This window comes from Sciurus carolinensis, chromosome 9 (genome assembly GCF_902686445.1).
Source record: "Sciurus carolinensis chromosome 9, mSciCar1.2, whole genome shotgun sequence".
NCBI classification, from domain to species: domain Eukaryota; kingdom Metazoa; phylum Chordata; class Mammalia; order Rodentia; family Sciuridae; genus Sciurus; species Sciurus carolinensis.
The window spans coordinates 1,254,191-1,282,075 of record NC_062221.1 but is presented as its reverse complement, the minus strand read 5'-3'; the positions used below and the strand labels follow the sequence as shown (position 1 = coordinate 1,282,075).

Below are 27,885 nucleotides of genomic sequence, written 5' to 3'. Positions count from 1 at the left end.
GCATGATGCCTGGCTCACAGGTGGCCTCAGAGGGTGTTCGTCAATCAATTCAGGACAGGGTACCGGGAATCTCCTCGGCTTTCCACCAGCTTCAGCCCGGGGCTGACCTGTCAGTCTCCATCAATGTGCTGCCCTCCTCCTCCGACTTCCTGTTGAGTCTGAGCAACGGGGGGCCCTGTGGGGAGACTGGGGGTGGGGGGAGGAAGCCAGGTGTCCTGTCCTGCTTGGTCCCTCCCAGGACTCTCCTTCCTGTTTCCTGCCCCTGCTCAACCAGTTCTGGAGGTCACGTGACCCCCCCACTGTTGCTAGGACACTGCATGACCTCGGTGGTCCCCACACCCAGCCACAGCCTTGTGGAACTCCCCTCCAGCTGGCCCTCCTGACGGAGTGCCACCTGCCTGCTGCTAGGATCCCGCCATTCGGTTGAAGACTTGTCCCTGCTGTGGCTTGACCCTGGCATGCCACTCAACGGCTCTGGGCCCGCCGTCTTTAGCTGTGACCTGAAAGGGCAAAATTAGGTGTTTTCATTCAACGAGTTCTTCAGGGGAGCCCACCTCATTCCAGGTGTGACACTGGACTCTGAGAAGCTGATGGCGAACGTGATAGCCAGGACCCCCACAATCTTGTGGCCCAGGACATGAATGGGTCAGGACTCGGGAATTCTAGAATCCATGATTCCCACAGTGGTTGGGACCAGATGGGGACAAGTGGCCACAGGAAACTCTCAGCCCCGGGACCAGGGACAGGCCGTCAGGGTGAGAACATTGAACCTCTTGGGAAGAGGGACTGGGGACCTGTCTCTGTGCACTGGCATGGATCACTACGCTATCGTGGTCATCACCACGGTGACACGGAATGCAGAGCAGGAGAGGGGGCTGCGTCAGAGCCCAGAAGGCTAGCAAGGCGCACGGGAGCCTTGAACTGCCCCTGGGTTGAACTCAGTGATGGCCGCAGCCATAGCTCGTGCACCACCCGCTCCTAGGCTGCGTGTGGGGTGGAAGGAACATCACACGGGTAAGAAACAGGGCTCCTTCTTGCCACGCTGGTCGCCCACAGTGCCCTTTCTGAGCCTCTCCGGGGTGTGGCGGGTGGAGCTGAGAAGGTGCAGCTGGCAGCAGGACGGGGGCCTGGTGGCTCGCGGAGATCTTACGTTGGACCCGAGCTCCAAGGCTTCTGTCTCAACAGCCTCAATCTTTCACACCTAGCATGGCTTCTCCTCCCTGCTTCCTGCAAGCTCCGGTCTTTCTCCATCTGTGTTGGGACTTTCTTCCACACAGCACAAGACGTCCCTGCAGAGACGGGCTGTGTTTTCTCGAAGGCAGCGACGCTTACTTTCACTCGGCTCTCAGCTTCCTAAAGCTCTTCTCCACACCACTCCCTCAGTCCAAGCCCACGATGTGGACCGAGAAGGGGTCCCCACCTGGGGATCAGCAAGTAAAGAAGGTCTGGCAATTTCCCCAAGTTCCTGGGGCTTCTCGGCCCTTGGAAGTCCCGAGTTGTTCCACCTCCACATCAGGAAAACCCTCTCCTGTCATCTTCTAGGTCCCCCTGGGGTGACCCTCCAGCCTCTGCACACACTGAGCGTCTTCCAAGAGCTGAGTCTTTGCTGCTTCTCCTTCAACACCCTTGTCCTAAGAGCCCAGCCGGGCTTTCCGTGGGTACACTACCTGGCCCTAGCTCACACCGAGATCACCTGCCTTGATTTCTCTGGAGAGATCACCTTTTCTTTTGAGGCTGGGAGCAAAGATGATCAGGAAATAAACTGCAGCCATGAAACCAGACCTGGGCTGGCACGGGGAGGAACGTTCTAGATGCGTGCTTCGGTGTTTCCCCTTTGGAGGAGCCCTCGGGGCCTGCTCTTGGGGCCTGCTAGCAGAGCAGGGGGGTGGCACAGCTCTGGGCCACCTGGGTGCCGGGCTCCATTTGTCCATCTCTTCAACTGGCTTCAGCATGTGGCTATGGGTACTTTCCACTCTCTGCGTCCACTCTGCTGTCCCTCCCCGCAACACCACTGCCCTGGTCACAGTGAACTTCCCGTTCCCCAACCAGGATGCCCTGGGCACCGTGTGTGTCTGCAGATCTCCCTCTTGTCCCTGTGCTACAAGCTGCCGTGTGGTCTGTCTCAGAGTGGGGACAGGCGTCTCTGCCGGAACATGGGCGCTTTGGGGATGTGACACAAGTAACGCGCCTCCGGTCATCTTGAGTTCCTGGTGAGCACGTTTCCCTTCTGCACGCGGGCAGGCCCTGGAGAAGCTGGGCAGAGGGCATCCCGGCCACGCCCCCTCACTGCTTCCCAGCTCCCCTTGCAGTGGGAGAGAGGGCCAGGGCGTCCGGCCGGGGCTGCCGGCTGTGAGCCACAGCGTTGCTCGCTTCCCACTGTATCTGTATTCTTTATGGGTAGCAAGTGGGTTTGACTTCCCTGTAAGGAAGCGATATCAAGCGTCCTCTTAAAATAAGGTCTCTAAGTTACAAGAAGTCACCACCGTTGTGCAGGGTGTTGACTAAGTCAGAATGGTGCCCCAGAAGCATAGAAGGTGGCCATGCAGGCTCCCGAGGGAGCTGGGCGCGACTCCGCTGTTTCTGCCTGGGCCACCAGAGGCCAGTCCCTCCTCTTGGCTTCCCTTGTGTGGGTGAGAGGCGGGTGCCCCAAAGCTACCTCACAGGGTCAACTTCACTCAGTGACTGTGAAGCACTGAGCCAGGCTCTGGGCCTGGGCAGGCCTCAACACCAGGGGCCGCTCGCCAGCCTGGTTCCAACGCCTTCTCTTCCCGAAGCCTTCCTGAGCAGCCCAGTCCACGGTGCCTCTTCGGCTGCCTCAGGGCGTTGTCCTGTGCAGTGTTCAGTACGGTGGACTTGACCCGGCTACCTTCCACACGGTGCCCAGCCCTTGTTAATGGTCAGTAAGTCTTCCACCGTGAGCGGGCGCCCCGTCCTTCATATTTTCCATGAGTTTCGTTTATAAAGACTTGTTCCCACTTTTCTGGGAAGTTCTAAAAGGCCCTCTCAGATCTCAAGGTGCTCTAGAACATCCAGGGTGGTTTCAAAGACCCCAGGACAAGAATGCTTGTTCAACGTCACTGAATCCCTGCTGGAAACAGGAGGTCCTGGGCTCCTTTTTTTTGTTTTGTTTCCTAGATCAAGAGAGAAAACCCCAGAGATGGGAGAGGCTGTGGTTATAGAGTCAGGGATAGAGGCCAGAGGCCAGTGACAAAGCCGCAGCACGTGGTGGACTCTGAGGGAGATGACCCGCAGGGGACTTGAGACGCAGGGACATAGCCTGTTGGACTTGTTAAGTGGACCCAATGTCAACAGCCACCCCGACTCAGTGCAGTTGGGCCTGGAGACCGGGGAATGGAATGTGGGTGGGAATGGCCGCTGGCCGTCCAGGAGCTGTGTCCAGGAGGAGCCGTCTTTGGTTGATGGTTTACTTCCTCCCTTTTCAGAAGCTGCAGCAGAGCCTCTTTGGAAATGCTGTCCGTGCCTTCAGCCATGACTGGGAAAGGGCCCACTTCCAGTTCCACCGCCCTTTCTCTGACCTCGCTTTTGCTTTGGAAGTGGAAAAGGTAAGAGCCAGCTTGAGGTCTCCTTAAGTCCCAATCCAGCCTCCCTCGTGTCTCCTTTCCACGTGAGCCATGCTTCCATGGTGGTGCTGGTGGAAACGCATGTACCGCTTGAAATGCAACCTCCAATGATGAGGACTTCAAGGTCACCCGTCGCGGCCTGGGTGGCGATGAAGTCCCACCTCCTGCTCTCCTTGTTCCAAGTTCTGAGCACCCCTGGAGACTCAGACGGCAGAAGGAACTAGGAACTTCCCTCTGGCTTGTCTGAGGTGTCAGTAACTCGGGTTGCTGTCCCTGCACACCTACACCCCGGGCCGGCCCGTTGGTTGCCTGCCTCCTCCAAGTCTGCAGGGCTAGTGTGAAGCAGGGTCAGCGTGCTGGGAGGACGGAGGGGGAGCGGATCTGGGGGCTCCCAAAGGAGCTAGCCACTGCAGATTCTAGCCAGCCCTGGCACCCAGGGCGCGTGGGATAGTGCAGCGTCCTTCATGAAGCCCAGGTACCAGGAGGGGAGGGTTGCAGAGCAGCGCGGGGGCAAGGTCCACTCGCAGGGGCACTTAGTCCTGTCCACCCCCCTGAGGTCCCGCCGCAGGCCTAGAACCCAGGGGCGTCTCCACCCCACCATGTACCCTCCCCGTCCCAGGGAGGCCCCCGGAGCATTCAGATGGCGGTTCAAGCAGCCATCGTCAAGTATCTGCTGTTTCCCAGGAAGGGGGAAGACCGTCGCCCTCACAGGTAAGTGCGCTGACCGTGGGAGAAGTGACCCATTTCACAGGGGTCTTCGTGGGCTCCGTGAGCGCACTGGCACGGGCAGTGGCCTCAGGCAGGGCCTCTGCCTCCTGAAGAGGCAGCTCAGCTGCCCCCAGAGGGACTGGGCCACAGTGCTAGGGCTGGGGCTCCTGCAGTCCCCTGGACGTCCAGCTGAAGGAATGAGGTTGACAGGTTTCACGCTCCACTGCCGACCACCCTGTCAGGCAAAATGAAGCACCAGGTCTCTGGCGAGCTCACCTGTCTGTACTTGATGGGCAGCCCTAACCTAACGATTCTAGGGGGACGGAAGGGGTGCTGGGGACCTGATCAGTGAAGGTCCCTCTCCTGCTTCACCAGCCTGACAGGGGACAGTGTTTGGTGGTCACCTATTTACAAAACTCAGCTCAAAACGTCTTCAAATTGACTTTATTCTTAGAAGTTAACACCCCCACCATGTGCACAGCCCTGTGCTGGGTACAGAGGAAACAGGAATCAGAAAAGGCATCTCTCCACCCTCAGGCCAGATAAGTCACCTCCAAACAGGACTCGAAGCACGATCTCAGGTTCTGAGGCAGGAACCGCCCGCCCGGCCGGCGGGAGCAGAGCCACAGTGAAGTCCTCCACGATGGTGACTGGTTCCAGGTGTGCCCTGCGCTGACCGTGGGAGAAGTGACCCATTTCACAGGGGTCTTCGTGGGCTCCGTGAGCGCACTGGCACGGGCAGTGGCCTCAGGAAGGGCCTCTGCCTCCTGAAGAGGCAGCTCAGGTCAGGCCCGGGGCGTAGGTGTGCTGGCACCTCAGACAAGCCAGAGGGCACACCTGGAACCAGTGGCCCCCGTCAGAGCGAGAGAAGCAGGCGAGGGGGAGCAGCCGCAGGGGAAGGAGGCGGGAGGAGCTGGGCACAGAGGCCCTGGGCAGCCGGCCCACTTCACAGAGGGAGCAGGACGCCGCCGGCCCACCACGGGGAAGGCACCCTCCTCGTCGCCTGTGGACGGCGGCTCCAGTCCCTGGGAGGAGGTCGAAACGGAACGCCTGGCAGGAGGGCCCAAGCGTCTGGGGACGCGTCCAGTGCTGACGGTGGGGACCCTGGAACCACATCACACGTACACACAGTGGCTCCATAACAGAGCACTCAGCACAGCACCCAGCCTGGGGCAAACCCTGAGAAGGCAGGAAGGACCCTGTTCCCAGGGCGCTGCTGCCCTCCAAGGGCCTGCCCACTCCGCCCGCTATCCCGGTCTTCCTCCCATCCACTCTGTACTGGAGTTTGGACGCTCGGACTCCTTGGTGCAAACTTCTGCCTGGCCACAGAGCTAGAAGGTTCTACAAATCGTTGTCCAAGTCATTAAGAACCGTGGCCGCGTGCGCCCGGTAAAGGCCACGCCTGCCAAGGGGGTAGGTAGACACCAGGAGCGTGGACATCACCCGCAACGACTGTCCCGTTCCCCGGGGAGGTTGTCCTCGGGGCACTCAGCTCAGTGACCAGTGAGGAGCAGGGACTCCGCACCCCAGTGGCCTGAACCCACCTCACTGCTCCCTCACTTGAAAGACGTGCGAGCCGCGGCAATGGCTTAGCCTCCCTGTGCCTTCCTGGGAAGCAGCAGTGGCCTGGGCCCTGGACGCCTTGGGATCACACGGGGACATGCGTGAAGTGCTCAGGGCAGGCGGCGTGGACGAGGAGGACGCTCTGGAGGACACCGCCTGTGCCCTGGGTCAGGACGGACGTGGGGCGCGGGGCATGAGAGGGCCTGGGGCTGCCTGGAGGTGACCTGCTGGGCTGGAAGGGGCTTCGCAGAAGAGACAGACGCGAGGGTTACTGGAGTTGCATGTGGAAAAGGCCCGGCGGCGGCTGACGGGGGCTGGCCCTGCCGGAGCGCAGGATGAGGGCACCTCCGGGGAGGTGCGGGCCTGGGCGGGCTGGGACCCTAGAGGAGCCGACCCTGCCCTGGGGACCCCACTGCAGGCACAGCGGGAGAGGGGCCCTCCGGCAGGACACTCACACTGCAGGCCGCTGGGGGAGCCCGGGGTGCACACTGTTCAGGGAGCAGGACACTGGAGGCCCCGCACACAGCAGGGCACAGGCCCCCAGGGACACTCCACACTGCAGGCTGCTGGGGGAGCCCGGGGTGCCCACTGTTCAGGGAGCAGGACACTGGAGGCCCCGCACACAGCAGGGCACAGGCCCCCAGGGACACTCCACACTGCAGGCTGCTGGGGGAGCCCGGGGTGCACACTGTTCAGGGAGCAGGACACTGGAGGCCCCGCACACAGCAGGGCACAGGCCCCCAGGGACACTCCACACTGCAGGCTGCTGGGGGAGCCCGGGGTGCCCACTGTTCAGGGGGGCCAGACACTGGAGGCCCCAAACACAGGGGCACAGGCCCCCAGGGACATTCCACACTGCAGGCTGCTGGGGGAGCCCGGGGTGCACACTGTTCAGGGGGCAGGACACTGGAGGCCCCGCACACAGCCTTCTCTCTGCCCGCCCCTGCCCGCCTGCAGTCTGCGTGACCTGAGCAGGCAGCAGCAGGAGCGAGCCCTGGCTGCGGTGCTGACTGACGTCCTGTGGGCCTCGGGTGCCGCTCAGAAGGCCGTGGTCTGCCTGGTCACCGAGGACGCCTACGTTGCCAGGGCCCCTGACCACTCCAGGGGCGACTTCACTGAGCGGGTAAGTGCATCCCGCCAGACGCAGAGCCAGCCAACGGAGCTGTCTGTGGACGCCAGGGGAGCCTAGACACCCTGGATGTGCCTGCTGTGGTGGAGGCACCTTCCAAAGAGGAGAGGGCCAAGGACTGTAATGACCCAAGTGGCCCAAGTGGAGGGGCGTCCCAATGAGAATTTCCTTCCGGAACTTGCCATAATCAAGTGTATGCAATCTGAAATCGCCATCCTGCGTGGCCACATGCACTATCTTAAGGACAGCTACGGTCTGCCTGTCGGGGACCATCTCTTAATGCTCGAGGTGTCAAGTGGCTTAAAACTGAGGAGCGCGAGGGATGGGGCCACGTCCCCGTGCCTCCGTGGGCTGGTCTAAGGACGTGTCCGCGCTGGCAACCTGATTCTGCTCTGAAACAAAGCTCCTGAGGAAATGAGAGCGCGTGGGCACCTGCAGAGGCACCTTTCATCTTCTTTTTCATCTTTGTCTTCCGTTCCTGGTTTATAGCTCCAGCTGTTTGAATTTTCAGAGAAAGAAGCGGCTGAGAAATTCATCCGGGACCACTCGCAGTGCGTAAGTGTTCGAGCGCGGCCATCGCTTTGTCGTGGACCCGCTTACAGGGATCTTCGCTCTTTCTTGAGGCGTGTTACTAACGAGGCTTGTTAGGAAAACCAGGTCACTCTGAGGCTGAGACAGGGCGGGAGGCGTGAAAGAGGAACTGCCTCTCCCTCCCACAGCCTCCAAGAGGCCAGATCAGACGGACCCGCCCACGGAGGCCTCTTTCCCTGGCTAATAATCCGGGGAAGAGCGCGGCGAGGGCCTCTGCCCGATCTCCTCCGTGGAGAAGAGAGTGTCCAGCAGTCCCTCCTCACCCGGTGGGTAGGGGGAGACGGTGGAGAACTAGGAAAGGCCCCTGCCAGCTGCCAAGGGGCCCTTCAGGTGGACTTCGGTGACTCACTCTGGCCTTGAGCTGGCCCCTCGCCTCTTCCCACAGACCCCACAGGACATTCGCGCTGCCCCACCTCTTCCCTACCCCAGGGAGGGTGGGAACACAGACTCACCTGTGGAGAAAGAAACGAAAGCTGATTTTCTGAAGAATCAGAAACCCACGGTGTGCAAGAAGCAGGGCATTGCAGGGTGCAGCGAAGCCACGTGGTGGGGTGAGTGGAGAGGGGGCTGGTCTCCATCCCCGGGGGCCACGGAGGCCCCCGGAGCTCGGGGCTCTGTGCCCTGGTGCAGCTGGCTGCCCCAGGCCCACCTCCCCACCTTCCCATGGGCTGCTGTTAACTGGTGGGATGGCACAGTGGTCCCCCAAAGGAGCCCACCCCACCCCAGAGCCTGCGAATCTGTTACATGAAGCATGAAGGCCACTAATCAGATGACTGTAGAGTAGGGGGGTTATTCTGGATTACCCAGGTCCCAAAGTATTCACAGGCCCCTAAACCTGGAAAAGGGCCACCACTGTGCACATAGGGTGGGCCCCAGCCTCTGGAAGGACAGGCCCCGGCCAGGACAGGCCCCGGCCAGGGCGGGAGGTGGAGACACTTCCCTCAAGTCTCCAGGAGGAGTGCTGTCCTGCCGAGGCCTGACTTCAGCGCAGCGAGACCCGTTTTAGTGGCCTCAGCAACTATGACCCAAGACTTGTGAGAAACGCTTTCTCTTATTAAAATTTCTATTTTATTTTACACGGTACGGGGGATTGAGCAAGCTCTCTGTCACTAAACGACATCCCAAGCCCCGGTTTAAGCCATTAAATTCGTGGAGATCTGTCACAGCAGCGGTACGAAACTAGGAAAGGCTTTATGATGGGTTTTGAACACTCGGCATGAAGTGTTAAGCTAGAGCCGGCTTAGGGACGCTGTGTGTGGACTGGAGACATTTAATGGGTCACACAAACCTGAAGGATCCACTTAAGAAAGGACCCATGGAACAAAACGAGGAGAGCCTATGTCCGTGGTCTCCGCCTCCTGCACGGGCACCTGGCGGTCCCAGCCGGCAGGGGGACCCGCGTCTGCCGGGAGGCGCACGGGCAGCCTGGTGGGGTCAGAGGAGCGATGCGGGGGCTGTGCAGACGACCCCAGGCCTGAGCAGAAGGGGCTCTGCCCTCAGGTGGGCGTGGCAGGAGAGCCACCGCGTCAGGCCGACCCAGGCTGCCGTCACCCCCGTCACCCTGGGGAGGGCTGGCAACGCTTCCAGAGTGAGGGGGGCTTGGTGGCAGGCGTGTTGCTTTCTCATGGTGCCGGCACCCTCGGCCAAACCCACCACTGCAGAATGCAGCCGCCCTCCGTCCTAGTCCACTGGGCAGAGGCCTTGGGCCACACGTGGCAGCTGACCCACTGTGCAGTTAGATTATGTCCCCTCAAAAAGATCAAAGTCCCAACCCGCAGTACCTGAGAATGTGATCTTGTGTGAAAATAGGGTCTTTGCAGATGTAATCCAGTTTGGACGAGCTCGTTCTGGGTTAGGGTAGATGGTAATCCAAGGGCTTTGATGTCAATAGACTGGAACTTTGGATGCAGCAGATTCTCAGGGGAACACGAGGTAAGCATGGCAGAGACCTGGCGGATTCTCTCAGTCACACGGTGCCCAGGATGGCAGAAGTCACCAGAGCCAGGAAGATGCAGAGGAGGGTCCTCCCCTGGGGCCTGGATCTCAGACTGCGAGACCATAAACCGCATTGTCTGAGCCGCTCAATCTCTGACAATATGCCATCGTTCCCTGGGAAATGACCACACCTGCTACGTGTGTCTGCCATGGCCCGTTTACCGACTTGTGACTCAGCGAACGTCAAAAACAATCAGGAAATCCCACCTAACCTGCTTGTATTTTTGGCTTTTCCCAGAAAACCAGGCCACACCCAGCCTGTATTGGCGCAGGGTCTCGGTGCACAGGCGGGAGGCAGCCACCCTGAAAGATAAACTGTCCGGACCCCAGAAACCTGCAAATGTTCCCTAGTTGGTAAAAGGAACTTTGCAGACGTGATTAAGGCCCTTGAGATGGGAGAGGCTCTGAGTCACCGAAGGGCCTAATTAGTCAAAGGCTTCCTTAGAAGGCAAAGAGGGAGTCGTCTCCAGAAGTCTGGAAAGGTCCAGAAACCACTCTCCCCTTAGCATCCCAAAGAAGGAAGGCTGGCTGTCACTGAGACCCACGCTGGGCCCAGGGCATGAATTCACATGGCTTTGGAGCCGCCTTGGCTGAGGTGGCCACAGAAGCTGGTACTCGGTCTTTCAGGTTGGCCCTGCTGCCCACTCCCTTGCACCCTAGTGGTACGAGCGTTGCAATTCCCGTCCGGCTCTGGTAGCTCTGGATTTGTTCTCCTGCCCGAGGGTCCTGGTCCTGCCAGGTCAGATGGCAAAGTGAACAAGCTGATCCCTAAAGGGCCGCTTGTGCGACTCCGCAGAGGCCTTCCTGATGGACACAGTGCCTGCGCCCTAGACCCTGGGCGCCTGGAGAGCCGGAGAAGAAGCAGCCGTGCTGCGGGTGGAAGATGGACACTGGCCAGCTCAGGAGAGGCCTGGGGGTTGGTCAGGCATGGGATGTGACCCCAGAGGTCACAGACTGCCTCAGGACCTCTCGGCAGAACAGTAACGCAGCCCAGGAAGGAGAGTGCCCTAAAAAGGGGCAGGTCCTAATCTTGCCTGGAGCTAGAATGTCCCAAGAACCACGAGAGGCACCGGGCACTCATTATTATTTTTTATTTTATTTAAAAAAAAACTTTTTTTTTTGACATTTGTAACAAACCCAGGGAAAAGGGTTTTGTGTTTTTCCCTCTTAGTTTGCAGACAAAACCAAAGGAGACTGGAGCTGAAAGTTAAAGGTCAGGGGTGAATAGGAGAGGAGAGGTCCTCCGTTTCTGTAAGGCCTCTGCTCCTCCTGCTTCTCTCCAGTGGGAGAGATGCGGCAGGGGGACCGCCCAGAGCCTCACCCAGGGACCGGGCGGGATTTGAAGAGCGTCACCTTGGAGAAGGGTGGAAAGAGAGTAGTTGGGGCCAAGAAGATGGTGGTGCCATTGGCTGCTGTAAGGAGGGAGGCTGAGGAGGGAGGCTGTGCCCGAGAGCAGAGCAGCAGAGTGGAGGCCCAGGGTGCCCCGTCCCAGCAGCCTCGTTGCGGGCTCGTCGCGGGGTCACAAGGCTGCGTGCTCCTAGACCAAAGTGCTTTTCCTTTGTTTCCCAACAGTTCAGAGGGGAAGGGAGTCGCGGGGTCCTGCTGTTCCTTTTCAGCCTGATCTTGTCCAGGACGTTCGAGAGGTAAAAACTACCGTGCCGCAGGTGTCTGGTGCAGGAGCGGGGTCACACCGCCCTCCGTGAGCGCCTCTGTTTCCGAGGGCTGGCTCTTCCAGTCACTCGTCCTTTCCTGAGCTGGTCCAGCCTTGTGAGTGGACAGGCAGGGCCAGGGGTCAAGCAAGCATACTTTATTATTTAAATCCATGATAAGACACGTCCACTCACCTCGGTGATGTGCAAAGCCCTGTCCGGGCCCTGAGGGAAGGACGGCAGGAGCCCGAGGCCAGAGCTGTGCTTGGAGGGCGCCAGCTGACGTGCCATGCCGTGTGAGGGGTGCGAGCGGCAGGGTGCCAGAGGAGGACGGCCCGCAGGGTGGTCAGAGAAGCTCACAGAGCGCCTTCCCCCGGCCTCAGAGCAAGGCAGACAGCGCTGGTCAGAGAGGAGGGCGAGGCCCCGGAGGGCAGAAGCAGCAGCCGGGAGCAGTATTCTTGAAACCCGCCTTTTACTTTCCGCCATTGCACTTTTGTGCTCTATGTTATTATTTGCTTAACAATTTTATTTAGATTAACATACATTTAAATATCAACCTGTTCCTAGACATTAGTATTCCATCCACTAATATCTGCCTAGACTAATAAATAAAAGATAAAGTTTTAAAATAAACTTTCACTATTAAATTTTTAAATGCTCATAGCTGCACCATCTAGAATCATGCCGTTCTTTGAGAGACACGGTCCCGAGTTATGTCGGGTGCCGCCAAGACACTGGCCAAGATCGACCCCAGTCTTTAGGTTCCATTCACAGTGGGGCATGACCTCCAGTCCCATGAGTAGATTCATTCAAGGACATACGCAGCTCCCATGTCAGTACTCGGTGGCTCCCTTGGGTGACAGCAGGAGCCACTTTGTACCCGGACCTTATACAGCCAAGGGCAGGACCCCAGCCCTGACCCCTGCCCTTCTACAGCCAGAAATGGGCTTAACGGTCACTCTGGTGTTTTGCACTGGGACTGTCCCGCCTGCCTTGGGCCAGCACCCTCTAGTCATGTGTCACCACCTGGAGCCGAGCGTCCCTGCCACACAGCACAGACAGCTTCGCCAGTGAGCCCAGCGTCCACCCAGAGCACAACTCAGGGTTCTAGTGCACAAGACGTCTCTGCCGCTCCCTTCTCCCCCGCCACTGACCACACGCTCCTCCTGCACTCACAGCTGCCCCTGTCCGTAGCCCCCTCCTGGGATTTCCCTGGAAGATGTGGGAATGGGCAAGGCACACGAGAGGGCGGTGACCAGGGCCCCCAGCACTGCCGCTGCACTGCGACTGTCCTCCTCCTGGTCGGATGCTGATGGCTTCTCCCCTTCTGCAGGCTTCAGAAGGACCTGGACACGACCACCTCTCATCTGTTACAGCCCAGCGCTGGGGGCTTCCTGTGCAGGCAGGTGCGTGGGTAGACTCGGCTTCTATGCAGAGTCTGACGAAGGCCTGTTTTCCAAGTAAGCGTGTTCTCTCCTCCAGCAGAGTAACCTTCAAAAGTCAAGCAGACGTGCCCAGAGTGCCATCCAGCTGCTGTAATAGCCCCCCGAGCTACCTCGAAAGCCCCCCGTCCCTGAGATTCTAGAAACGTTAGAAAGTATCCTAACAGTACTCACCAGGAATCCCTAATATCAAAAGGAAAAGCGCTATAGCCCACTGCTTCTTAAAATCACAGTGGAACCAGAGATTACAAGAAACGTGAAGGGAGGCGGGTAGTGAGCTCAGACGGGGTCCAGGTGAGATGGGGTTGGGGGGCAAAGGCAGTGAACTATGGTTTTGACTCTACCGAATGACTAAGACACATTTCTCTGGAATGTGTTCCATGATTTCATTCTTTTCAGTAAAAATGCTCATTTTTAATAATTTTTAAAATCATTTTTAAAATTTAAATTTATAACCCTATCTCGCCATTACCTAAAATGTAAGCATTTGTAAAATTTCCCTCACAGGCCCTTCTGAACCTGATTCTAACTGGGAGAGCAAGTCCACACGTCTTCAACGGCTGCCAGCAAGGGAAGGCTCAGGAGCCTCTGCATGGGGTCCTGGCCCGCAGTGAGGTTGGCTACCTGCAGTGGGGCGAGGGCACCTCCGCGGGTGACAGACCCTCACAGGTGAGTGTGGCGGATCCTCAACCACCCAACCAGCACGTCGGTGGCGTGAGGACGTTTGAAGTCTCTGTGTTAAGTCAGCTCAGCTCTGAGCCGCTTTCTTCCTTTACTGCCTTTCTGCACACTGGTGACCACACACACACACACACACACACACACACACACACGTGGACATTCAGGGTCTGCATGGACATCTCCAGGTCTACGTGGATCTGTAGACTGTGATCGGTCCACCCAGTGGAAATGGGACTATGCAAACCTACGTTGATATGTAATCTTACGTAAAATATCTCATACATTTCAATGTGCACAGAGTACAGGTAATGCAAGCATTTTTAAAACAGTATGGGAAGGGTGCAGATAAAAGGACAGCCCCCTTGTAGCCACAGGCAGCCCCAGGCCCCTTCTCAAGGCAAACACTGCCGCCGAGTCGGGTGTCCTCCTGGTGCTGTATTGATGCAAATGAATGCGTGTGCCTATATGTCGCTGAAAGCCCTCTTAAAGGACGCTGGGAGGAAAGGGACCCCACTCAGGAAACCCTGTCACAACTGTTCCCAGTGTGGGGGGTTCACAGCCTGGCCGGGGGTTCACAGTGTGCTGCTGCAAGGTGCCGCCGGAGTCCGGGGAGACGAGGTTCTGCAAAGCAAACGGGAGGAAGCGAGTCTGCGCCTGCAGCGAGGGGCCTGGGAAGCCGCCTCCCCGGTGGCCTCGGCACCAGCGCTGAGCCCAGCGCCATGCTGCCTCTCCTGCCGGGCGTCCTCTGCCCTGCTCAGCACTGCCTGCCCTGCAGTGCCCCTGGTTCCCCGCCTGCATCCTCGCCTCCGTCACCGCAGCCCTCTCTGCCCCACGGAAGCGCCCAGCTACCTTGTCCTTCACGGATCAGCATCTCGACCTGTATCTCGTGGCACCAGGACAGCTGTGCCCCATCCGGCCGCGCTGTGTGGGGCACAAGTGGGCTCTGGCAGTCTCCTGTTTGCTCCTCGAGCTGTAATCTGGGCCCATCACACAGAGATCGGGAAGGACAGGTGGACTAGGAACTCAAGCAGGCCCACCGGCCAGTCCTTCAGAACCGCTTCCTCTCTTCTCCCTCCATAAACCGCCTGTCCTACTTGGAGCCGCTCTCCACACTGACACGAGCCAAGAGCAAAGGCGATCACCAGTCCCGGGGCCTCCGAAAGCCAGGATAGAGACGGCAAGGAATGGCAGACAGCCGGGGCCTCCAGCCTCTCCTAACCGGAGCTCTGTGTCCAGAAGAGAGAGGAGCCGTCCTGCACCCCCCACGGACACACGCTGGTCACTGCAGAGGAGTACAGCCAACAGGTGCCGTGGGCCTGGGTGTCTCCTGGCTGCACAGCGAGCTCCCCAGAAGGAGCTCTGGGAACTCAACACCAGCCGCCCCCCGAGGCCAGCTTCAGTGTGGGCCGCGTGGGAACTCAACACCAGCCACCCCCCGGAGGCCAGCTTCAGTGTGGGCCGCGTGCGGCCACCCAGGCTCTGCACTACCAGTATTTTCTAACAAGCACCCCTGTGTTTTCAGCTTGCCCTGCACCCACAAACGTTGCAGCCAGTTCTGCCCAAAGACAGTCTCTTTTGGTCTGGGAACACGGGACCCAGGTGCCTCTGACGAGGCCCAGGGTTGTCCCTAGTGGACTTCCCAACCTCAGCACTGTACAACCTGAGCCGCGGGTCCTCTGCGGGTTAGGGCGGCTGTCCTGGGCCCCGTCCATGGAACAGCCTCCTGGTCTCCACCACTGGGTGCAGTAGTCTTGGTCGACATTGCCCCTGGTGAGAACCACTACTCTGGAAAGGGAGGGCGGAGGGTTTGAATCTGTTGCGGCTCGGCTGACTCAACCCAGGGCGTGAAGACCCGGGAAGCCAGCTCCTCAGCGGAACTTGCACTCAGCATCAGAAAGGCGCAGCTTTTTGCTCCTTCTTCACGTTACAAAGGCTTGGGAACACGGTTCAGGCCTTGTCATTAGTGGAAATTGAACAGGTGTTTGCAAAATCGCTACTGAGTTGTTCTGAGAGAGGAAGCGAGGGCGCGGCAGAGAGTCAGCAGTTCACAGGGATTAGCGCTGGTGTTTTTCTGGAACATATTTCTTTCCACACAAGTCAGCTCAGACCATTAGAGCTGCTGAATCTTGCTCTAAAGAAAATCACCTGCAGTCCAAAATACCCTCTAATAATAAAAAAGAAGCTTGCCAGGACCTTAAAGTCACAGCAAGTAGAAAAAGGAGCTTTCCTGCCAGGAAGAGGGCAGGATGTGCCAGACCACAGGTCCAGCCCCAGAGGCTTGCTCACCAATCAGAAGCAAGGCAGAGGATAGGAACTGCCCTCGTAGCTTCACAATCTACATAAAATTAAAATCCACAAGACTTCCAGGCTTTTGGAAAGTGGTTAACGTGGCTTGACCCCGAGGAGGTTTATCACGGTGTGGCTGTGCCCACTTGGAGTTTGGTTCCAGAAACACTGTATTGAAGAGCAGCCACAGGCTGGTTATTTCCTTACTCCTGAGACAGGTGACTACGTGAAGCACATACTCACGAAGCTGATCTTCCCTGCAGGCACTTCTTTCTTCTTTACATAGCAGTTTGTTATTTAGGATAAACTGATTCCTAAGTCACATGCAGTTTTGAAATAGCTTCCTACAGGTACACATGCGTGTATGTTCTCAGCGTCCCCGACACGTGACAGTTAAAAGAAGTATATACGAAGGCTTTTTACCCATCGAGGAACAGCCCCTGCATGGAGCACCTACTATGTGCCGGGCTTCCTGTGGGTCACTTGCAGTGATATCTGATTTCATTTAATCCTCACTTCCACTCAAGACTGTGATCACTGTGGCTTTAATGGTCCACTACTGCTTGGTCATTCGCGTTAGAGATGAGAAAGTTCAAACAGGGCACGTCGGAAAGCTGCCCACGCCACCAGCTAGGTATGTGTCAGAGTCAAAACCCAGTTAGTTCCGCCTTTATTCAAAGCTCAAGTTCTGTCTCCTCCGCCACATGTTGTTTTCTGATCAGTTCTAAGTATATAAATGCCAGTTCTTGGAGTCATACTCTATCACCAGCACTTCCTAACCCATTATAAATACAGATCTGGGGCAGGGTTGGGGCTCAGTGGTGGAGCACTTGCCTAGCATGTATGAGGCACTGGGTTTGAGTCTCAGCACCACATAAAAATAAATAAAATAAAGGTTCATTGACGACTAAAAAAATACTTTAAAAAAATTTTTGAATGAACTGGTAACTTAATAAATACAGATCTGTATTATACAGTCTGCAATATGTCATAGGCACACTGATGTGGGCCCTAACACTTAGACAGTGGCAAATCAGGACTAGGTGTTAGCGTGCATGACAGTTGTGCCCAACAAGCAGGAACTTTACCACTGACTTCAGAGCTAACGCACCTGTGAGTTTACGATGATCTTGAACTTCAGGTGCCTGGGGCACATGCTCTGCCTCACGTAGATTTGGTGGATCACACCTGTAGACTGTGCAACTTCTCAGCCTCAGGACGAGCCCAGTGGTACTCAGAGAGGAGCTGACCAGAAGCCCACGGTGGACCAGAAGTCTACCACTGCACAATATCCTGGCTTTGACCTGATCACCTTGCAGAGCAGAAGTCTCCCCGAGGAAGCCCGGAAGGCCATGTGGGCCGCAGAACAGTCTTCCTCACCTGGCTGGATTGAAGACCCTCGCTGGCGACTGCCCTGGGGCACAGTGACTCCACCCAGCACCCGTGACATGCAGCTCGGCACACAAGTGCTTTATGGGTATTTGCCAGCTCCCGTCAAGGGTAGGGCGATAAATCTGAGTGTTACATGTGTGTACTGCACTGATAATCAAAACCTAACATAGGAAGCATTCTGAGTTTGAAAGGAAGCCTAGTGCTCTCTGCCAGCGAGGCTGCACTGTCCATGGCCTATCCTGCCCCTGCCTCCGTCTTTCCCAACTCCATCTCTTCTTATTCTGCAACCAGATTGCAAAAACACGTCTTTCAACCCAATGTCACAGCCCCGTGGGCGACATTACAAAAAAAAAAAAAAAAAACAGTGGAGCTGTCATTAGATGACATGCAAGCCCCCCAGAGCCCACCAGACTGGCAGTCCCGCAGGACGCGGCCAGCTCCCTGCAGGACGAGGCACTATTTTGAAGTCTCCCTGTTACTTTTCTATTTGAAGGTACAGGTTTGCTTGTGAGGTTCCAATTCCTAAGTGAGAACATAAGCAGCGTGACCTAACGCCATCCGGAAAGCCGCAGGGGTCCACGCTATCCGTGCACCGCCACTGAGGAGAGAGACCACGGCTGATTTTCTGATTTTCGGAAGGGACTGAGGCCATTTAGGTCTGGCGGGAACCACTCCCTCAGCAGCCTGGGCAGCACTTGCCACTGTTCCAGTGGTGCCTCTGGAGCTGATAGAAGAAGTCCAGCCTTAGAAATGCCCCTGGTGCTCGGCCCTCTGCCCTCTGCCCTCCGACACTGGGGCCGCACCCCGCGAGCGCCATCCAGTCTGTCTTTACAACGTGCTGCACGCTCGGCGACGGGAGCGGCTCTGTGCTCCAGGTGGCAGAGACGAGAGCCAGACCCTCACAGTTATGCTCAGGAATCGTCACCAGGACTCGGTGCAGAAAGCACAAGGTCTCCAACACTGTCCTCGCGGTCAGACTACCAGCCTGGGCCTCAGGACGCGCCAAATCCAGCTCGTTATGCAAAACTCGTTCTGAGACGATCGCTCGAGACGGCGGGAAGGAGAATCCCGTGGACGCAGTCCTTGCCCTCTGTGACCCCGTCCATCCTCCTCCCGTCCTTACGACTCACTTTGGTGGGACGGATGCGTGTTATGGGGAGCTGGCTTGCTGTGCGGTGCTGCAGCCCCGGGCTGCCGGCACCGTCCGTGAACCTGAGGAGAAGGGTGTCTTAGTCACGGCCTCTGTGTCACAATTCAATCTCCTTTTCACCATGGCAACATGCACACATTCAGGACTGTCGGGATTTCACCAGTAAAACCCATTTGGATCCCGCTTTGGGGGTAGCTGGTAGAGGGTGTCTATCCAGCAATACAAATGCCTGCAGTGGAAAACTCGGTCCGACTGCTCGTGACTGGCAGGGAAAGTGGGGGCGCTTGACGCCTGACAGGACTAGGGCGGGGACTCGGCTAAACCAGGTGTGTACTGGTGATCTCAGGCTCCCCTCCTGGAGTTCACCCCGGGTGCCTCGGCACTCACGGGCAGCCGTTCCCTGTCCACCATGTCTCCCCGCAGCCCACGGGGATTCCGCTCAGTGGGACAGCAGGTCCCTGCGGGGCCGGAGGAGGCTGTACTTGGAGGACTCATTTTCTTCCTCCTTGAACAATATCTTGGGTAACTGAGTTCAGGAACGAACACGGCTGTGTGAAGTGGCATGCTGGGCATGGAGCCTGGCAGAGGGTGCCCGCTGGACTAGCCTCCCTTAGAAGCGCTCTGCGAAGGGAAATTCCGCCAGCGTGTGCTCTGTCTCCTCTGTCCAGGCAGAATTTGCAGGGACTTCGCTGCTGTAAACCAGCCAGAATCCCCCCTGCAGTTCCAGTGGGATGACCGTCGATCCCCAAGGCCCTCGATCTCCTGGCCCATCCAGCTCTCCACCCCTAGCTGTCCCACGTCCGTCATGTCACGTCTGATTATCCTCATAGCAATGCAGAGGGGACCGAGGCGAGAACACAGAACAGACGCTCGCTGCATGGCTGCTGCGTAGCCTCAGGCGAGCTGGAACTTGGGCTGGGCGTCTGACCGTGGGCACCAGGGCCAGCCTCGGGGTCCCACCTGCCCTCGCCCGGTCCCGCCCCCACTGGGAATGTGGGTACGGGGGACACTCAGTCACCCTCAGCCCAGAGGAGAGGCACACCCACCGTGAGCCCGTCCCGACTGAGGCTCAGGTCTAGAACTACCCACTAAAGGAAGGCCGTCTCTTTAAAGCGCAGTAATGGAATTTTTCTCTGGTTGCTCGAAGCAAAATGCTTGAAGACGAGAGCATCTCTGCTTCATCCACTCACCCGCAACTGAAGAAGGCCAACGGAAGAAAGTGAGGAGATGGGAACAGAACTAGCGAGAACCAAAATGGCAAGTTGTTAGCCTTTAGTACTTGGGCTTACAGCCCGTGCGATCATTTTTCAAAACTGGATTTTCTATAAAACAGAGTTTGTCCCTGAACAAACAGTAAACTCTGAGGGCTGAGAAGAAACAAACCAAAACGTCAATGTCGGGTCTTCCCGTCACAGGGGACGGGGAGGGGGGTCCTGAAACTTGTGGGCGTCGTGTGGAAATGGCGGGGTTTTCCAGAGCTCATTGTTCATCTCTTCAAGTAGAAACCAAATTGTTTTTAACATTCGGAAAATTGTTTTCATGAATTCTGAGGGAAATCTTTTTTAAACCAGGTGTCTCCCGGCCCTTTAAACAAAACGATAGCTATCATTTATAGAAAAGCTCTGTCACATCCCGGCACCTCCAGGGGCCACTGAACCCGCAGGCCCGCAGCTCCTGCCCGGGGGACCCCAGAGAGCTGGCTGTGAATCCACTCTCGAGCCGAGAATTCGGAACTGACAGTTTCCTGGAGGAAAGAGAAAGCAAGCTCAAAGAGGGGACTTGGCGTTCCCGCAGTGTGGAGCGGATCACGCCCTCCACCGCCCGGGCGCGTGCGCCGGGCTGTGGCCCTCGCTGCCTCGGCGTTCTCTGTCTTCCAGACGTCCCTGTCTGCAGTGGAAGTGGTCGGCAGACGTCTGGCCACCTGCGGCATGAAGGGCCGCCCTGCCTGGGAACAGGCGCTCAGGCAGAACCAGGGCGCTCTAATCCGTGCTGCACCTAGGCTTCCTCTCATCCTCACCTCCCCTACATCCACAGGGAGGATCCCACCCGCTCCACCAGGCCACACAGACCTTCTGAACACCTGATGCACCAGAGAGGGACGCAACACCACCACCAGCTCTCCCCTCCTCAGGGCAAGAGCCTCCCGAGAGGACGCGGGCTGGTCTCAGTGCACACACCACACACACGCACACACACGTGCACACATGTGTACAGGCGCACACACACTACACACGCACACACACATACACATGTTACACACATACACACATGCACATACACACTACAATGCACACACACACACACATGCACACACGTGTGCACACCACACACATGTGCACACACGCACGCGCACACACACAAGAGTCTGCGAGCTACTCTGTGATTGCGGTGGTGCCCCCTGCCGTGACGTGAAGAAACCCACGCATTCCGCCGCCCGCCCCTCTCCTGGCAGGTGGGCAGCATGCTGAAGACCCCCGTGTTCCCCGTTTGGCTGTGTAACATCAGAGGGAAGTGCAGCGTCCTCTTCTGCACAAACAGGCAGCTCTTGTCAGACTGGAAAGCGGAGCGCGTCTTCCACCTGCTCTTCTACAGCGGTCAGCCCTTGCAGAAAAGGCCCCTGCATCTGACAGTAGGTGGGCATCTCAGCTCTAAGGCCGCGGCCTTGCCGCGCTCAGGCCGGGCGGCTGGTGGCTGACCCCTGTGTGGTGCTCAGGCTGGCTCCCCAGGAAAATGCTGAGGGTGAGTTACCCCGGAAGGAAGCCCGGGCAGCCATCCGTGGGTCTGCACCCAGGGCTGGGATGTGGGTGCTCCAACCCTGCTGGAAAGGAAGGGGCGCCATGGAAATCAGAAGCAAGCAAATCCTGAAAGAAAACAGAAGGGCTTCTCCAGGACGCCCATCCTCCAGCCGGGTCAGGCCCGAGGGGAGGCTAACAAGATGGGGGACAGGGAGTTCCAATCGGCCAGTTCCATGTAAACACCAGGTGGCCAGCCACGGACAGGATCAGCCAAGGGGTGGCGCACCCTGTTCAGTGAGCTCAGGAGGCACTTCAGGGGACTTACCATGCACCTCATTCTGGGCTGGACCCTGGGAGCCACCAGGGATGAGGCACAGTCCCTGCGAAACTCATGTGGTCCTCCTGCCTGACCTGTGTACCCTGGCCCCTCAGCTGGTGGTCCTTCTCCCTGACCTTGTGTCCTGTGTGTCCTGGTCCCTCAGTTGGTGGTCCTCCTCCCTGACCTTGTGTCCTGTGTGTCCTGGTCCCTCAGCTGGTGGTCCTCCTCCCTGACCTTGTGTCCTGTATGTCCTGGTCCCTCAGCTGGTGGTCCTCCTCCCTGACCTTGTGTCCTGTGTGCCCTGGTCCCTCAGCTGGTGGTCCTCCTCCCTGACCTTGTGTCCTGTATGTCCTGGTCCCTCAGCTGGTGGTCCTCCTCCCTGACCTTGTGTCCTGTGTGCCCTGGTCCCTCAGCTGGTGGTCCTCCTCCCTGACCCTGTGTCCTGTGTGTCCTGTTCCCTCAGCTGGTGGTCCTCCTCTCTGACCCTGTGTCCTGTGTGTCCTGTTCCCTCAGCTGGTGGTCCTCCTCCCTGACCCTGTGTCCTAAGTGCCCTGGCCCCTCAGCTGGTGGTCCTCCTCCCTGACCCTGTGTCCTGTGTGCCCTGGTCCCTCAGCTGGTGGTCCTCCTCCCTGACCTTGTGTCCTGTGTGTCCTGGTCCCTCAGCTGGTGGTCCTCCTCCCTGACCCTGTGTCCTGTGTGCCCTGGTCCCTCAGCTGGTGCTCCACCTCCCTGACCTTGTATCCTGTGTGCCCTGGACGCTCAGCTGGTGCCTCCTCACTGACCCTGTATCCTGTGTACCCTGGCCCCTCAGCTCGTGGTCCTCCTCACTGACCCTGTGTCCTGTGTGCCCTTGCCCCTGGGAAACGGTATTGAGCAGGCAGGGTGGGGTTTATACCTGGGGCCTGGGCTCTCTCTGTGGAGTCTGGCCATATCCCATTCCGCATTGAGCACCACAGCCAAGCATTCCGTCATCTTTCATTATTGTCACTACATTTGGAAAAGTAACTGAGTGACCATCTCATCCATGCAGCTTGCAATTCTTTTTCTTTAATGTGAAAACACACATCAGCCGTTTGATCTAGCGTTACACTGACAAGGTGTTCCTAAAACACACGGCCATTCCCAATTCAGCTCTGTGGTGGAGGAACCCGCCTTTGGGAGCTCACGGCACCCATGCCTTCTGTCCTGGGCACCGTGTGGAAGGCCTCGGGCTTTGGCCATGCAGTTCCCGCTGTGGCCAGGGCAGCGCCTCCCTCGCTGCCCGCTCTGAGCCTCGGCCCCGGCCCACCCCCTCCCGGCCTCCCTCTTCTGCCTCTGCCTGACTTCCTGGGGAATGCCGTGCATGGTCGGGGTAGACGCTGGTGTTCCTTATGTTCCCTCCCCAGATACACACTCCCACCCCTGGGAAGGGGACGGACGTGGGGACGGACGTGGGGATGGACTCAGCCCTGGACGACGATTTTCCCCACTGGAGATGGCGATCAGAACCAAGTGGAGAGAGGCCACCATCACCTGGCACGGGGCTGGTCCCCTTTTCTAAAGAGAAAACCAGGTGTGCAATGAGGTCAGCCGTCCCTGACTGTGGGTGCGGAAGACGGGCGTGGAGGAGGGGAGGTCCGCATCGCCCGGCCCGGCCCCCAGGACCACTGCTGGCTCTCTCTGCTCAGCCTGCAGAGGCCGTCAGGGTGGCAGGGAGGCCTGGCTTCTGCACCAGGGTCTCCTGGCAGGCCCTCGGGTCCTTAGCCTCACTCCTTCCTTTTCTAAAAGACAAAATGCAGCCTCTCCCCTGCGTCCGTCTCCGAGTTCCTCCTCTCCTGCCTGCCTCCCCACAGGGCTGCAGAGGCCGGCAGCCAGCTTCCGTTGGGGATGAAGTCAGCGGCAGCACATCACCGACTCTGGGCAGGAGATCTCAAGCCCTCTCCTGGCACGGGCGTCGTTCCCTTCCAAGGACACACTGCCTGCCCACATCAGCGAGCTCTTGTCATTAGAGGGTAAATGGGAGCTGCCGCTGGCGGGCCGGCAGCTCTGGCGTGCGCGGGGGCTCCGGTGCCCGGGGGAGCGGCAGGGGACACCTCTTTCCATGGCTGGAGTGCTGCATTCTTTCTAGTGCTGTGTTGGTGCCTTTTTCATAAGATAGATATAAATAATATCAATAGACGTGTCTTACTCTGTGTAAAATAGATCCTGGATAAAAATAAAATCTCTTATGTCAGTGTTTAAAGAGGAAAACAGTTCAAGCGTGTGTTCTCTCTGTCCTCCTAAATGCCTACCTATTTTCTGAAGAGATAGTCAACACATATTCTTTCTAGAAGATGTCCACGGAAACCATCTAGACATCTCTGGTCTGCCCACTTACAGACTTAAGCCTTTGAATTTGGAAACCACAGGTCAGTTTCCAAAGCACGACTCTTCTGCACTCACCGTCCACATTAATTATTAAGTGCATTTTCATTTGGCTCCAGAACAATGTTTAACTTAAGGAACATGCAGAAAATGAAACTTCAAGGTGAGTAATAAATCATGTCAAAAGAGGAAGCCAATTTGGCTTGGGTTGCTGATTGCAATGTTCTTATCATTGGTGTTTTCATTTGCGATTTTAACACATCAGATAAATGAGTGAGTCCCTACAGACCTTGGTCTTATTTGGTCTTGGACTTAGCCATGTTGTGCTTTTGCTGAGAAGCTGGCCTCTCTGGGTTTTGTGAACACTGAGTTGTTTCTTACTCAATGTCCCTTTTGGAGTTGACAGCTGGAAGCCTGGGAGCCAAATTAGAAATCACCAGCGAGGAGCATTTAACTCTAAGAGATCCCGCAAGAATCTCAGACAAGGAGGACATTCCTTTCTACAAGAATTGCCCAGCTAGGAGGCCTACAACCCTCCGATGAATCGTGGGACTGAGCACAGGACACTGGACATAAAACCAAGTCAGGGTTCTGCAGAAGACAGCGGAATCCCCGCAGCAGCACGGCCCCGTACAGACGGCGTTTCTACAGAGGCCTCATTTCTGCTTCTGCATTCTGTCCCTGCCCTTATTTCCCTCTGAATTTTTAATTTGTTCATGATTTTTGTTAGTTTGCCATGTTTTTATGTTGTTGTAATCTCTGTTAAGTTATTCCTGGAACAAGTCTATTAATAAGTAAAACAAAGCAGGAACAATCATGTTTTTCCATGAAAAGATATGACATGTAACAATTCATCACTCTGTATGTCCATGTTGGTGAAGCACCAGCAATAGCCACTTTTTTTTTGGAAGTAGCTAGAAATTTGCTGAGGTTATACATTCACCTTTAACTTCTGTGTTTTGAGAAAAATGACTCAAATTGTCCTTTTACCTTCTCAGACTTACTTAAAGCAGGAGAACATTATTTGCTTGAAGATGGAGATATTAATTTTCCTGAATAGTGTCCTAACTGACTGTGTCTTTAACGGAGCTGGAGGAGATGACAGACAGTGTTCTCTGTAGACATCAACCCCCCCCCCCCCCCCCCCCCCGCAATCACTGCTCGTCCTTAGAGGAGCAGCCTGGCTCCTGCTTCCAAGTAGGTGCTCACCTGTGACAGACCAGGTAGCACCAGGACAAGCCAACAGGCCTGAGGTTCCCCGCACCTCGCCTGGACGGGTGGTTTCACACCATCCAGTCCTGCCTGACCCTTGCCTCGCCAGGACCTTGGTTCGCCCGCAGGGGTAACACACTATGGACGCGTTCCTCAAGTGTCAGTTGCTTTGGGCCTTAGAGACTAACCACGGGCTCCTTCCGCCCAGGTGCCTTAGCATCCCCTGCGCCAGGCCCTGTGGGGGGCTGGGAAACGTGGGGAGCGAATCAGACTGGGCTCTTCTCGGGAGATGGCACTGACCCACTAGGGGTCTACACTTGAAAGCCACGCTGTGCATTCAGAGGGCAGGGACTCTAACGTGTCTGTCTTATAGTTCAGGAAAGGCGTCCGGGGGAAGCAGTGACGCTGGATCTGGAGGCTGGGAGGGGCACCGAGGTTAGCAGCTGGGGACGAGCAGGCGTGGACACCTGCGCCAAGGTGCTGGGGCAGCCACTGGCTGGAGTGCAGAGAGCAAGGCCCAGGCCCGTGAGAAGCTGCTGGAGGCCCCAGACCACAGTGGAGGATCCGGGCAAGAGCCTAAGAGGCCTGCTAAGATCTGCATTTTGAAAGGTGCCTCCGTGTGGAAAACAGGTCAGCAAGCGCCCAGAAGGGATGCAGAGACTGGCTGGGGAGCTGTCACGGCGGCGGGGACGAGCGCTGGCAATTCAAGTGCACTACACCAGGCCCTCGGGAACTCCATCAGTGAAACCAGAGAGGCTGGAGGGAGCCCAGCGCTGTGCAGACAGGAGGGAAGCGGAGTCAGCAAGGACGGCAGGCTCCGGGTTCCAAGGGGAGGTGGCCGAGATGAGCCATCGGGAGAGTCTGGAGCAGACGAACACACTGGGTCACAGTAGTAGGCCACAGGATGGCCTGGGATAGAGAAGACGGAGCAGGCAGAGAGCCAGCCTGACACTGACCCAAGGAATTCACTGTCACTGCCGGTCAAGTCCACCAGCCTGGCCAGGGCACTGGGAAGAGCGGCCAGAGAGCAGGAGGAGGCCAGAGTTGACCGTGACTGGAAGCCACGCAGGCGGGCCCCTGCCCAGGCTGGGGGAGGAGGCAGGCCCCAGAGAGGGCGAAGGCTCTCCCCACTGGAGCCCCGGCCAGAGCTGGGTGCTGGAACCCAGCCCAGGGGCAGAGCGCCGCCCAGAACCCAAACAGCAGCAGGAGAAGGTCAAGCCTGGGCTGCCCGCACCGTGACAGCTTTGGGTTTAAGTCAAGAGTTCAGCTCAGCCTGCTGCGGTCTGCGCCCTGGGGAGCTGGGAGGGGCTGCGCCTCACGCCAGCAGCCACTTCAAACCCGGAGAAGCCCGTCCTGCGCCGGGAGAGGCTGCCGAGTGGCCCAGGGCCGCAGGACAGCAAGGAGCGCCAAGGCCCAGGTCACGCGGACAGCACAGCAGGGGGCCAAAGCCGGCTCTGCGGAGAACAGCCCAGGCTCGGGGAGGCCACCTGGCGGAGGCAGGCAGGTGGAGCCGCTTCTGGATCCGACGCAAAGCGCCACCCCACCCCAGGGGTCCAGCGGCGGAGTCGGCATAGAAACAAAATGCACCAGTGGCCACAGGCGCTGTCTGAATGGAAGGTATTCTAGACAATGACTGCGTTAAAAAGCAATCGCAGAGGATACGTGGGAATGAATCCACCCGCTATTTTCAGGGAACCCGTGGGAACGGAATCTGTTGAGCGCAGTCGTCTCCCATCGTCCGAGGAGGACCTCGGTGGCTGACAGCTGCGGAACCTTCTGCAGAACTCTGTCTCTGATTTTTCTTCCCCCTCCAGCGGTTAAGCCAACAGCACCCCACAAAACAAGACAAACAAAAAGCTCTTTCCACCACTGTCCACAAGGTGGTGCTGAGAGAGTGGCTTTGTCCACCTCGGTGCCAAATGTAATTATCCAGGCAATACGGGCAAGGGCAACGTGCTCGCACAGAGCCCAGACCGTGTACCACACTGATGTATGGACACAGCCTCCCAGACGCCCAGGACTGGCGTCCTAGCAGGTGGGCGGGGCTGCTCCGGGTGCAGGCCAACCCGCCTGCGGGGGTAGCTCCGCCCACATGACCGCCTCCCTCCTTCCCACCCGGACTATTGCAGTAGCCAGCAGGGCCTCTCTCGCCCCTGCTCTTATCCCTTGACAGTCCTTTCTTCACAGAGCAATCAGTTACCTTTCATAAATTCAAGTCTGACTATGGGACAGTAACTCATACCATGGTCCCTTTCATGCACATAGGACAAGACACCAGAATCTTCGGTGGTCTGCAGCAGCTGTGGGATTTGGCCACTGCCCATCTCATGCCGGACTCACCTGGGGCACCGCCTCAGATCTCCGCTTAAACCGCCTTCACAGCGGCCGCTCAGTCTCCACCTCCCATTTCCGGGAGGCCCCAGCGCCCGTCCCAACACTTTGTCCCCTGCCTGTCACTCCCCATGATTGGCAGCTATGTTCTCAGGCATGTGCTCGTGTGCTAAACGCCCAGCTGCCCACTAGACCTGCTGTGCTCCCAAACAAGGCCACCTTCGGACCCTTAGGTACCTTACCAGGGAACCCAAAGGGCTTTCATGTACCTGGGTTAGATCTATTAGATCCACTGACATTGATTCATCAGAAATCAAAATAAAAATCAGCTAAAGAGTTATCTATTCCTTCATTTTTAAAAACAACAATAAAACTTAATACATATTAACCTTTAAAAGTATGTATGAAAAACAGCTATATTTCCAAAGGAAAAAACGTCACGAAGAGGCATTATTTTACACTTCCATACTTGCTGATATTTTTGGTGTGGTGCTGGGGATTAAACAGGTTTTACTCATGCCAGGCAAGAGCTCTGCCCCTGAGCTACATCCCCAGCCCTTTTAGGATGTGATTCTGAGACAGGCTCTTGCTAAGTTGCCCAGGCTGGCTTCAGGGTTTCGATCCTCCAGCCTCAGCTTCCCGAGCAGCTGTGATTACCCTGGAGCACCACCGTGCCCTGCCCTGTAAATCCTTCAATGTCAGCTATACTCCCGTCACTGCCTCTTCATGCCAACTGTTGTGATGTGCTATTTTAGTTGAAAATATGAAGGAGATTGGC

General features: G+C 57.3%; 1 protein-coding gene across 1 annotated transcript in view; it reads left to right on the top strand.

Moving 5' to 3' along the window:
- Nucleotides 1–22,761, top strand: part of Mindy4b (MINDY family member 4B) — a 28,816-nt gene extending 6,055 nt beyond the window's left edge. The window contains exons 5-13 of the mRNA XM_047564050.1: nucleotides 3,444–3,563; nucleotides 4,201–4,292; nucleotides 6,810–6,975; nucleotides 7,471–7,536; nucleotides 11,140–11,210; nucleotides 12,550–12,622; nucleotides 13,166–13,327; nucleotides 20,620–20,800; nucleotides 22,607–22,761. Coding sequence (XP_047420006.1) covers nucleotides 3,444–3,563; nucleotides 4,201–4,292; nucleotides 6,810–6,975; nucleotides 7,471–7,536; nucleotides 11,140–11,210; nucleotides 12,550–12,622; nucleotides 13,166–13,327; nucleotides 20,620–20,800; nucleotides 22,607–22,761 — 1,086 coding nt within the window. The remainder of the gene's footprint in view (nucleotides 1–3,443; nucleotides 3,564–4,200; nucleotides 4,293–6,809; nucleotides 6,976–7,470; nucleotides 7,537–11,139; nucleotides 11,211–12,549; nucleotides 12,623–13,165; nucleotides 13,328–20,619; nucleotides 20,801–22,606) is intronic.
- The last annotated feature ends 5,124 nt before the right edge of the window (nucleotides 22,762–27,885 follow it).